The 9931-nt window shown below is 32.1% G+C and overlaps 1 protein-coding gene across 1 annotated transcript; it reads left to right on the top strand.

Annotated features, from left to right (window-relative positions):
* The first annotated feature begins 1204 nt into the window (after window positions 1-1204).
* On the top strand, window positions 1205-4840 carry LOC140958452 (purine permease 3-like). The gene is made up of 2 exons (XM_073415893.1): window positions 1205-2070; window positions 4230-4840. Exons 1-2 carry the CDS (start codon window positions 1357-1359, stop codon window positions 4590-4592), a joined length of 1077 nt encoding a protein of 358 aa, XP_073271994.1. The 5' UTR covers window positions 1205-1356; the 3' UTR covers window positions 4593-4840.
* The last annotated feature ends 5091 nt before the right edge of the window (window positions 4841-9931 follow it).

Raw genomic sequence — 9931 nt, forward strand, 5'->3', positions numbered from 1 at the left:
AGAAGAAACTCCAATTCTATCACATCGATATAACCAAACATCCAGTTTCTTGACCTATCCGTCACAGACTTTGGCACACTCGCCAAAACACTATCCTGTAACATAGTGCAATATGCCAATGACGACTATCACATTATCCGGCACTTCTGTCACAAGATTACTCGTCTAATACTCGTCTATAACATGCTTCCTATAAATCAGTAGAGTAAGCATATCAATTCAAATCAAGGCATATAATAAAAATCAGTATGTGATTTAGAGAAACCCAAGTATATCCTACTCGAGTCAATCTCCCAGTACCACATTGACTTTTACCTTTCGTTCGTAGTCTCGGTTTGAAGCTACGATCTCGAGTCCGAATCTTCTACACCAATTCTGAACATGCACAATTCGAACAACACCATATCAATCAAACAATTCAAAGTAAGACTTGGTTTGCTCAAAACTCAATCTATATCAATTCCGGCGGCATAATGGTGCAAATTCGATATACCCGGCAACTCAAACATCAATAATCTCATACCAACGACTAAAAACCTCATAATATCAACAACAACATAATAAAATCTGCCCTACTAGGTTCGAACAGCATGTTGAATATTTTCAAACAAATTCATACGATGTCGGTTCTATAATCTCTATATACTCAAGAACACATATCAACAATTAAATCACAAATCCTCCAACATCTAAATTTCGAAACATGCTGGAAATGGATGAAAATAACCTCCCCTTGAAACTCTTAAGGTAAGGATCAAGAATCTATACTTGGATTAATAAGTTGATGGTTGGATGTTGCAAAATGAAGCTTTGAAGATAAGAAAACCATTAAGGATGCTAGCCATGGATACTCTCGGTTTTCCCCATGCCAATTCTGAATTTGAAGTAAACAATGACACGTTCAAGGGATGGCCAAGACAAGTGTCCCACTTAAATTGCCATATTTGCACTTTAGTCCATCAACTTTTCACTATTTGCAAAACGGCATCCGCTCAATCTTTTAATTCAATTTCAATCCTACTTAATTTAAAAAAAACCGTGGAATCTAATTCATGATTCCAAAATTCGTAAATTAAATAATCTCAGATTAAGGTGATATAATATCGGGCCTTACAATATATATACACCTTCATTATTTTTATATAATATTTATGTACAAAGTGGAGCGTAAACAACGTCGGCCACATATGTAAATGTTTTGATAAAAGTAGAATGACGTCCGTCTTCAACATTTGGAACACTAAATTGTCCTTTACAAGAAATCGCATCACTAAAAATAAAATGCATGTCAAGTTGCTTTGAAGTCAACAGAGTCTGATCCCAAAATCATCAGCGGTTCAAAATTCATCACTGCGGATGGAAGTTCAGGCCACCACCACCGCCGCCGCCATGAAAAGGATCTATCTAATCATTAACTGCATAATACTCTCCATCGGAAATTGCGGCGGCCCACTTATCATGCGCCTCTACTTTATCCGTGGCGGCAAAAGGATCTGGTTCTCCAGCTGGCTCGAAACCGGCGGTTGGCCGATAATCCTCATCCCCCTCCTCGTTTCCTACATGCTCCGCCGCAGAACCACAACAAACACCAAACTCTTCTTTATGAAACCCCGAGTGTTCTGGGCGGCAGCGGTGATCGGAACCTTCACCGGCTTGGACGACTATCTTTACGCATACGGCGTCGCGAAGCTCCCGGTGTCCACTTCCTCCCTGCTCATCGCCACTCAGCTGGCCTTCACGGCGGTGTTTGCTTTCCTCCTCGTGAAGCAGAAGTTCACCGCGTACTCCATAAACTCGGTGGTTCTGCTGACGGTGGGGGCGGTGGTTTTGGGTCTTCACGCCAGCGGTGATCGGCCAAAGGGGGAGTCCGATAAACAGTATTTCGTAGGGTTTTTCATGACGTTGGGTGCGGCAGCGATGTACGGCCTGATTCTGCCGTTGGTGGAGCTGATGTATTTGAAGGCGGGACAGGCTTTAACATACACTCTTGTTTTGGAGATTCAGATGGTCATGTGTTTTTTCGCCACTGCCTTCTGTACCGTTGGCATGCTCATCAACAAAGATTTCCAGGTAATATTTTTTACACTTCAATTATCATTTTTAGAAAATTATGCATTAAATTGTTAGATTTTTCATTTCGATTTTGATTAATTAATATTTGATTTTTGGATATTTTATTCTAATTGTAAAATATTACCTCAGTGATTAAATCAAAATAATAAAAAAAATAAAAATTAGTATATCTAAACCAAATTTTAACAACTTAACCAGCAAAAACCCTAAATTGAAAAAACAAAGATCCATCTCATTAGAATATTCACACTAAAAACAATTAATAAACTCATCTTTTAATTTTTTTTTGTAAAAACTAAGAAGTTTCTTATATAAAAATCCCATCAATCATAAAATTTCTTTTAAATTTTTTTAAAAAAAAAAACTAAGAATTTTCTTATATAAAAATAATATAAGTGATTTAAATTTATAAACAATTTTTTGTTTAAATAAAAATAATCAATAATTTATAGAATTTACTTATCTGAAATGACATAAGAATTTGTAGACTTGTTAATTTACTTCCATCGTCCCTGTCCTTCAATTCGGGATACGGGATGTTAACGAAATAATATGAATCAAACTTTGTTTTTTTTTTTAATATAACCCTTACAAGTGCCTCAACTATAGAGTAGTAAAAATGGGTTGGACCCGTCGAATCGCCCCGTCCCCTAAATAAGAGCGTAAAATTGGCAATTTTTCAACCCGTTCAAATTGATGGCCAAATCCAACTAAATATAACTAAAAATTGTTCGGTCCGGCTCATCTCGTCCTGTCAAATTAGTACCCGTCCAAATGATGGGCCACCATATGCCGCTAAATGACGAGTTTTGATGGGAACAGTCGCCCATTGGCATGTGATGAATGTATATTTACGAAAAAATCCTGGTGTTAAATAATATTTGTGTGAAAAATCTAGATATTTTATTAGAAATATGTTAGTTATAGATAAGATATAAATATACTAAAATAGTTTTTGTGATATTTTTATAATTTGAGAATAATAGTATTTTTTGTTTATAAAAAATATATATAATGACTCTAGAGCTAGCTAATCTAATTAAACCCCTCAACTTTAAAAACTTATAATAATATATATGGTATATATTAAAGTCGGGTTTTCTCAGAATTTTTTTTTAAATTTGTTGAATATTTTTATTTTGCTGTAAAAAATATTTATATTTTTCCCAACAAAAATGTTATTTACAAAATTGTTCATGCAATTCAAATATATCCGTCTACATACACCATCAATCAATATATTTCATATCAATTAATGTCTCAATCACTATATTAATAACCTAAGGTCGTTGGTATGATTAATTGTAGGTGTCGATTCAAATTCTTTCACATTGAATATGGATAGACGAGTCGACTCGATCTATATCCGAAGAAAAAAAATAATATTTTTGACATAAAAAATATTTTTTTTTTCATGGGAGTTGTTGAATATGAGATCCGTATCAGAAATTTACCTGTGAGATACTCTCATAGGAGTTTTGTGTTAAGCTATATTATTTAAGATTATGTGCATAAATTAAATTTTACTTTCAAACATAAAATCTTTATTGCAATAATAAATTTTTATATCATGCAATCAAACAGAAGTTTATTGCCGGCTGTTTACTTACCTTAATTACCAACTAATGAGCCAGCCCCGATGGCGTCAGGTGATTAATTAATATAATGATCAAGATATTTGCATCCACGATTACGAATAAAGACAAATATCGTGTGAATGAGATAAACACTATCTTATCATTAAAAGAAATTATAATTTTTAAACCATTAGTATAACTTTGTGTCTAGTTTATTGCTTTACTTTTTGATTCATTGTTGCATCAAAGTTCGTAGTGCTTAGAGGGTGTGTTCGTTTATCATGTACAAGTTGTAATGGATGCAATTGCTATATGGAGATTGAACGAGTGCAACATATTTTTGCGATATCTTTTAATTGTTTTCAAGGTACAGTAAACATCACGCCACTTTAATTATTATTTGTATTAAAATATTTGAGTTACACCGTCTCTGTTAGCTATGACTTATGACAAAATAGCACGAAAAGTTTCGACGAATGAGCATTATCTATTTAGAAAACTCATGTATAAAATTTAATTTTTAGAGATTTATTACAATTGACTGTTAACTTATACGTTATTAAAATTATGTTTTGGCAGGCAATACCAAGAGAAGCAAGAGAATTTGAACTGGGAGAGGGCAAATACTACTCAGTTGTTATTTGGAGTGCGATAATTTGGCAGTGTTTCTTCTTGGGAGCTATTGGTATTATATTTTACTCATCATCTCTTTTATCAGCCATAGTAATCACAGTGCTGCTACCGGTAACTGAGTTACTAGCTGTCATGTTTTACCACGAGAAGTTCCAATCTGAAAAGGGTGTCTCTCTTTTTCTATCCCTTTGGGGATTCATGTCATACTTTCTGGGTGAGAAGGTCAAAATAAACAAGATGAAGAAGAATGAAATGATCACGGAGTCTGAGATGAGCAACCATCATCAACAATCCGTGGCTACTCCTTGATCGATCTTGAGCACGAAGATCGAGAAAAGAATTATGTTTTAAAATGTCTTTTTCTCAGTAAAAATATATATACGCGGGACTCAAAGATGCGAGTCATGGGTCAAATAAATGGTGTCATTATATAGATCAATTTCTTGTGCATGCATATGTTAGAGTAGATGTTCAGCAATCCAATTTGTGGCTTGGGTTTTTATTGACTCTAATGTAAAACGAGCTTTATTTTAATAATATTTTATGATTTTATTCAATTATGATATTATGCTCTATCAGTATACTCATGCAAGCTGCATAGATAAAGTCCTTGAACATACAACAGGTACCATGAAGTCTGTCTCTTAACGTATGATCATAAAACTCATTAGAAAGTGTACCGTATATTCTAAACAGATTCATAGTCAAATCAGCTACCTAAAATAAAGATAAAGGTCTCTTGAGCTTGAGAATAACATATGTGATGTAAACACCATATTTCATTTGCAAGGACATGGAGATGTCCATTCATACATATGGGTGATCAGATGATGATGCAATTAACAACCCTCCCTCCGACTGTCTAAGTGGTTCTCACTTATCGAATAGAATAGTCCGCGGTTATGGTTGTACGACATTAGTTCTTTGACTTAGGTCAACATATGGGCTATACGTGCTGGAATGTACTTTGATCCGTTTACTTACTCTTTTGAAGGTCATCAGGTGACGAGGTTGGGTGTAATTTCGAAAAACGTGGGAGCAAAAGCATTATAGCCGGGAATTCACCGTTTTCCTACAGGTAAAGATATCATATGTGATATGATGAGTTAATAGTACAAGGAGTCTTTGGCTAGAGAAAGAAATGTGTTTTAGGAAAAAGTGTTTTTCTAGTTGCACATACCATGCAACTATTAGTACTCAAAGATAAATCACATTGTATCGAGTTTATATGCAACTCTCGACATATCAATGGTGGAATATTCGATTAGGATACATGTGTTGAAGAGACCGTATTGTATGTTAACACCATGACTTAAGGTTCTTGAAGGCACTATCAGCGATACCTAGGGTATCATGGGCGATGCTACTATATGCTCTTACTATGATCCGATAAATGCAATCGGAAATGATTTTTGACATTCTTGATAAAGGAATTGATGAAAAGAATAATGCTAATTAGGATAAGCACCAATAAGAATAAATATTATTCTGAATTACATGAAGATGTGAACTCACAGCTAGTTATATCTCTGAACTATTGAGGGTAACACAAGTATCAGATTCAATGTTCCCGTTGAGAAAGTCAAAGTTCAAGGAGTTAAATTTGACGACTATATTGATGGAGATCGAACATGATTCTTATAAAGGAGTTTATAAGTTGATTTAATATGATGTAAGAAATGGAAGTTAGCTTAATTGCTAATTGAGGAGGAGAGTGGAACTGCCTATTTTGGTGGAGTTCACTAAACTGGTAACTGCTCAATATGGTAAGTGAAAATTTTGATTTTCGAAATTTCGATTTTCATTAAATGAGCAAAACTTGTATCTCTGACACATCAGCGCTATCGGATCGTTAATTATGGTTATAATGAGCTCGGAATGATTTATTTAGTGAATTTAAAATTTACTAATTAAATGATAATACTAATAGTGTTGACTGCTAATATGTATAAATTCTCATAAAATGCTCTAAAGAGGTCTATAATTAATTAACTAATAAGTTAAGTTTGATGATTTGAAGCGAATTTATCCAAGTTAAAAGAAACACAAACAAAAAAATTTTAAAAAATTTGAAATGAGGACAGTATTATGTATTTAACATGTGTCATTATTATTATTATTATTATTATTATTATTATTATTATTATTATTATTTATTGTTATTTTCAAATTTTGAATCTGACTACTTGATTTTCTTGTCTTAGCTGGATGTTATTTGATTACGACATGGTTGATTGGTGTCCTAGTCATGACACCTATAATATATGTATCTATTACTTTATATAAAAAATCTCCTTAAATAAAGACAAAAAGAAGACCATCTTTTTTTTAAAAATAAAATTGTCCTTATATGATGAAAATGTTAGAATTTTATTTTTTAAAATGTTTATATTAATTGAAATGATAATTAATTGAAATGATAATTATATTGATTGAAAATTACATTAACTGAAATTACAAAATCCAGATCTGTATATAAAATTCGATCTCTGGCAATTAAATAAATATTTCTGAAATATTTATAAAAAATTCGTCTCAAATCTTTGAAAATTAAAAAAGATTCAGGTGATGATTACCGAATTACCATTAATCGCAAGTAGTAGAGGATGTTAAATTTAGTTTGTGAGGCCTAGTTACTCTAATTATTATTAATGATCATACAACCCACAATAAGTTTAATTACGAAATGGAAAATGGTTTAAAAACATTTTAAAATGGATCTCAAGTCTATAAAAATTCCAGCATTACCTCTCATAAATCGAACATAACCAAAGATTTTAAAATGTCTGTAAATCAAAAAGACTCAAAATAAGACTTAACTGAATTAAAAACCGTTGTCGGCCAGGTAGAATCCAATAACAAACATCAAACAATTCAAATAAAGTCAGCAAGGTCAAAAAGGCATAAACTAAATCCAAGCAAGCATTAACAAATTTAAAAAAATCATACAGATATATAGGGCATCTCTCCAGTGAATAAAATCTAACATAAAATTAGACAAGACTCAAAATATATAGATAGACTAGCTGAGAGACTCCAAACCGACTGAAAAAACACTATCTAACCTCAATCACGAGCTTCACCAGCGGACCCTCCGCCAGTGCTGCAAAACTACCTGGGTGACCTTCATGGTGCACAATAGCAGCCACAAGAGCCCCCTAGTAAACAACTGAGATTATGATTCTGGTATGAAACAGTTAAACAACAAAAACAATAAACATATATAAAATAAATTATGCAATGCATAAAACATGGCTCAATGGCAACATGGTAACTTGAGCCAAAACGATACGATATCAATAAGAATATAGCTCGAGCAACAACATAGGGAAGCTACTTTGTCATGCAGCTAAACCTCTCGGCCAAGTATGCGAGGTATGCCGTAATGTGCTAAAACAAACACCCATCACTTGGCCTCCATACAACTGTAATGATACAGTAGGAATGACACAGCGATACAGAACAAAATGATACAATTCCAGCGCTCCCCAAAGGCTGCACTAAAAGAAAGGATTGTTCAATCATATCTACGGTTTCAGATGTATCAATATATGTTTATCAGCTATACCATGATATCGAGTTATAAAACAAGTGTTGAATATCAATGAACAACTGTAACGATTAATAAGAACGATAAGGCTCAAGATATATGTTGTAATAGTATTTCCTAAGCTAAATGTCATTCAATATGCCAAATAAATGAACATATTAGTCAACGAGGTATTTAACAACTAATATGATCCATAGAAGCATATAAACTACTATAACAACACATAAATATGTTTAAAACATAATTTATACGTTATCGTCATATGTTACCGAAGTGTAACATACTCACACCAACTCGACAAGGGTCAACGATCAACTTGAACTTCCAACTTTATCACCTCAGCCTATGTAATTTAAATATTTCACAAGGCCGAATAAATTCGTCAAAATCAACAACTTGAATCATTCAACTAATATTGTAAAATATCCAAAGTTCAATTATTTTACGCAAAATATAAAATTGACGAATTTATTACTCAAAACTTCATCATAAAAACTTTATACATTCTTAAAGTTGAATAATATATCAAGCCGAATAAATACATGAATCGTTCAACAGCTTAGACGATTCAAATATTTTCCCACAATATCCAAAAATTGAGTTAATATTTAGAAAATCCAGAAGATATAAAAATTTCTTATTAACACAAACTCGAGTCGTTACTAAAAATAAAATAGACTCATGCAACATAAATAAGTATTTTTTTTTCAATACACAACCCAGTTTAATAATATCAGAGTACTGCAAATTCAAGTTTATAAAATACATAAATAAATACAACACCAGTGGCCCTCGGGTTTTCAATTGCCACAGTCTGATACCACTCACTGATCACCGCCCCTAGCCTCCTAATCAACAACATCTGCATCAATCAAGTATAGTGGGTCTAAAGACTCAACATGCATATACGTGAATTGATGAAACTTAAAATTAACAAATTTATTATATGTTAAAACATATATTTTAAAATTTAAGTTTCATTAAAATTATAAAATTATGTTATTTTAGTATTGTTTGTTTATATTTAAATGTCTTACTAAATATGTTTTATTTTCAGGTTTTCTACATGTTGGTAAAATAATGATAACTCAAGCTAAAAAATTCAAATGGAGGTGATTCAAACATGTTTGAAATTCTTGAGAAATTATCTACAACTTTGCAGAAGACATGATTACCTAAAAAGTTGGTTAAGATGATCAAATTGTGAAAATATCAAAAGGATGACAAATTTACTTTCACCATGACCAACATATAGTAAAATCATAACTATTTCAATATTTAACCAAATGAGGTGAACTAAGTGGCCAAATTCATCTACAAACAATTCTTCACATGTTTGTTGTTTTAAGCAGAGTCAAATTTGGTGATTAAAGTCGTGGAACAAAGTATTGAAAAAAGGGACATGGAATTGAAGTTGGAGGAGACAAAGACTACTATTACAACTACATGACATTAATAAAATTTTTGACCCTTTCTCTCATCTGGCCTATAAATAGAGACCTTGTGCTAGCTTGAGAATCATTCTATCTCATTGTAAGATATAGTGTGAGTGTGTATAAAATTTTAAGTTCCAATATATTTTTCATTTTCCCAATTATGAGTGATGTTTTTAGTGTTAATCAAAAGTAAGCTCATGGAAAACTAAATCTATTATGTCAAGGTGAAGAGGATGAATTCTTGGTGAAGTAAGATTGTTTATATTTTGTATATTCTTTCTTTATTTCTTTTCATGTTGCTAATTTCTTTTTATTGTAGGTATAAAAATGAATTATTTGTTGTTATCAATTTACATCAAATGCTTGATACCATTGAAGTGGTTATCTTGATTTGTTGTTTAATTTTGATACAATAAATATTTCATCAATTATTATTGTTATATTATACATACATACATATATATATATATATACATACATATATATATGTACATACATACATATATACGATAGCGTGGCTCTGCCGGTTGTTCTAAATGAAATATTATGATATCTAACAATCTAACATTTACTTTATCGCAACTAACTTTTACTTTCCGCATCTAACATTTACTTTATCGCAACTAACTTTTACTTTCTGCATCTAACATTTACTTTATCGC

This window comes from Primulina huaijiensis, chromosome 15 (assembly GCF_012295235.1).
Source record: "Primulina huaijiensis isolate GDHJ02 chromosome 15, ASM1229523v2, whole genome shotgun sequence".
Taxonomy (NCBI): Eukaryota; Viridiplantae; Streptophyta; class Magnoliopsida; order Lamiales; family Gesneriaceae; genus Primulina; species Primulina huaijiensis.

Coding starts and splice junctions, on each gene's coding strand:
- LOC140958452 (XM_073415893.1), top strand. CDS start 1,357: ATGGAAGTTCAGGCCACCACCACCGCCGCCGCCATGAAAAGGATCTAT. Junction 2,071..4,229: donor TCATCAACAAAGATTTCCAG/GTAATATTTTTT, acceptor ATGTTTTGGCAG/GCAATACCAAGAGAAGCAAG.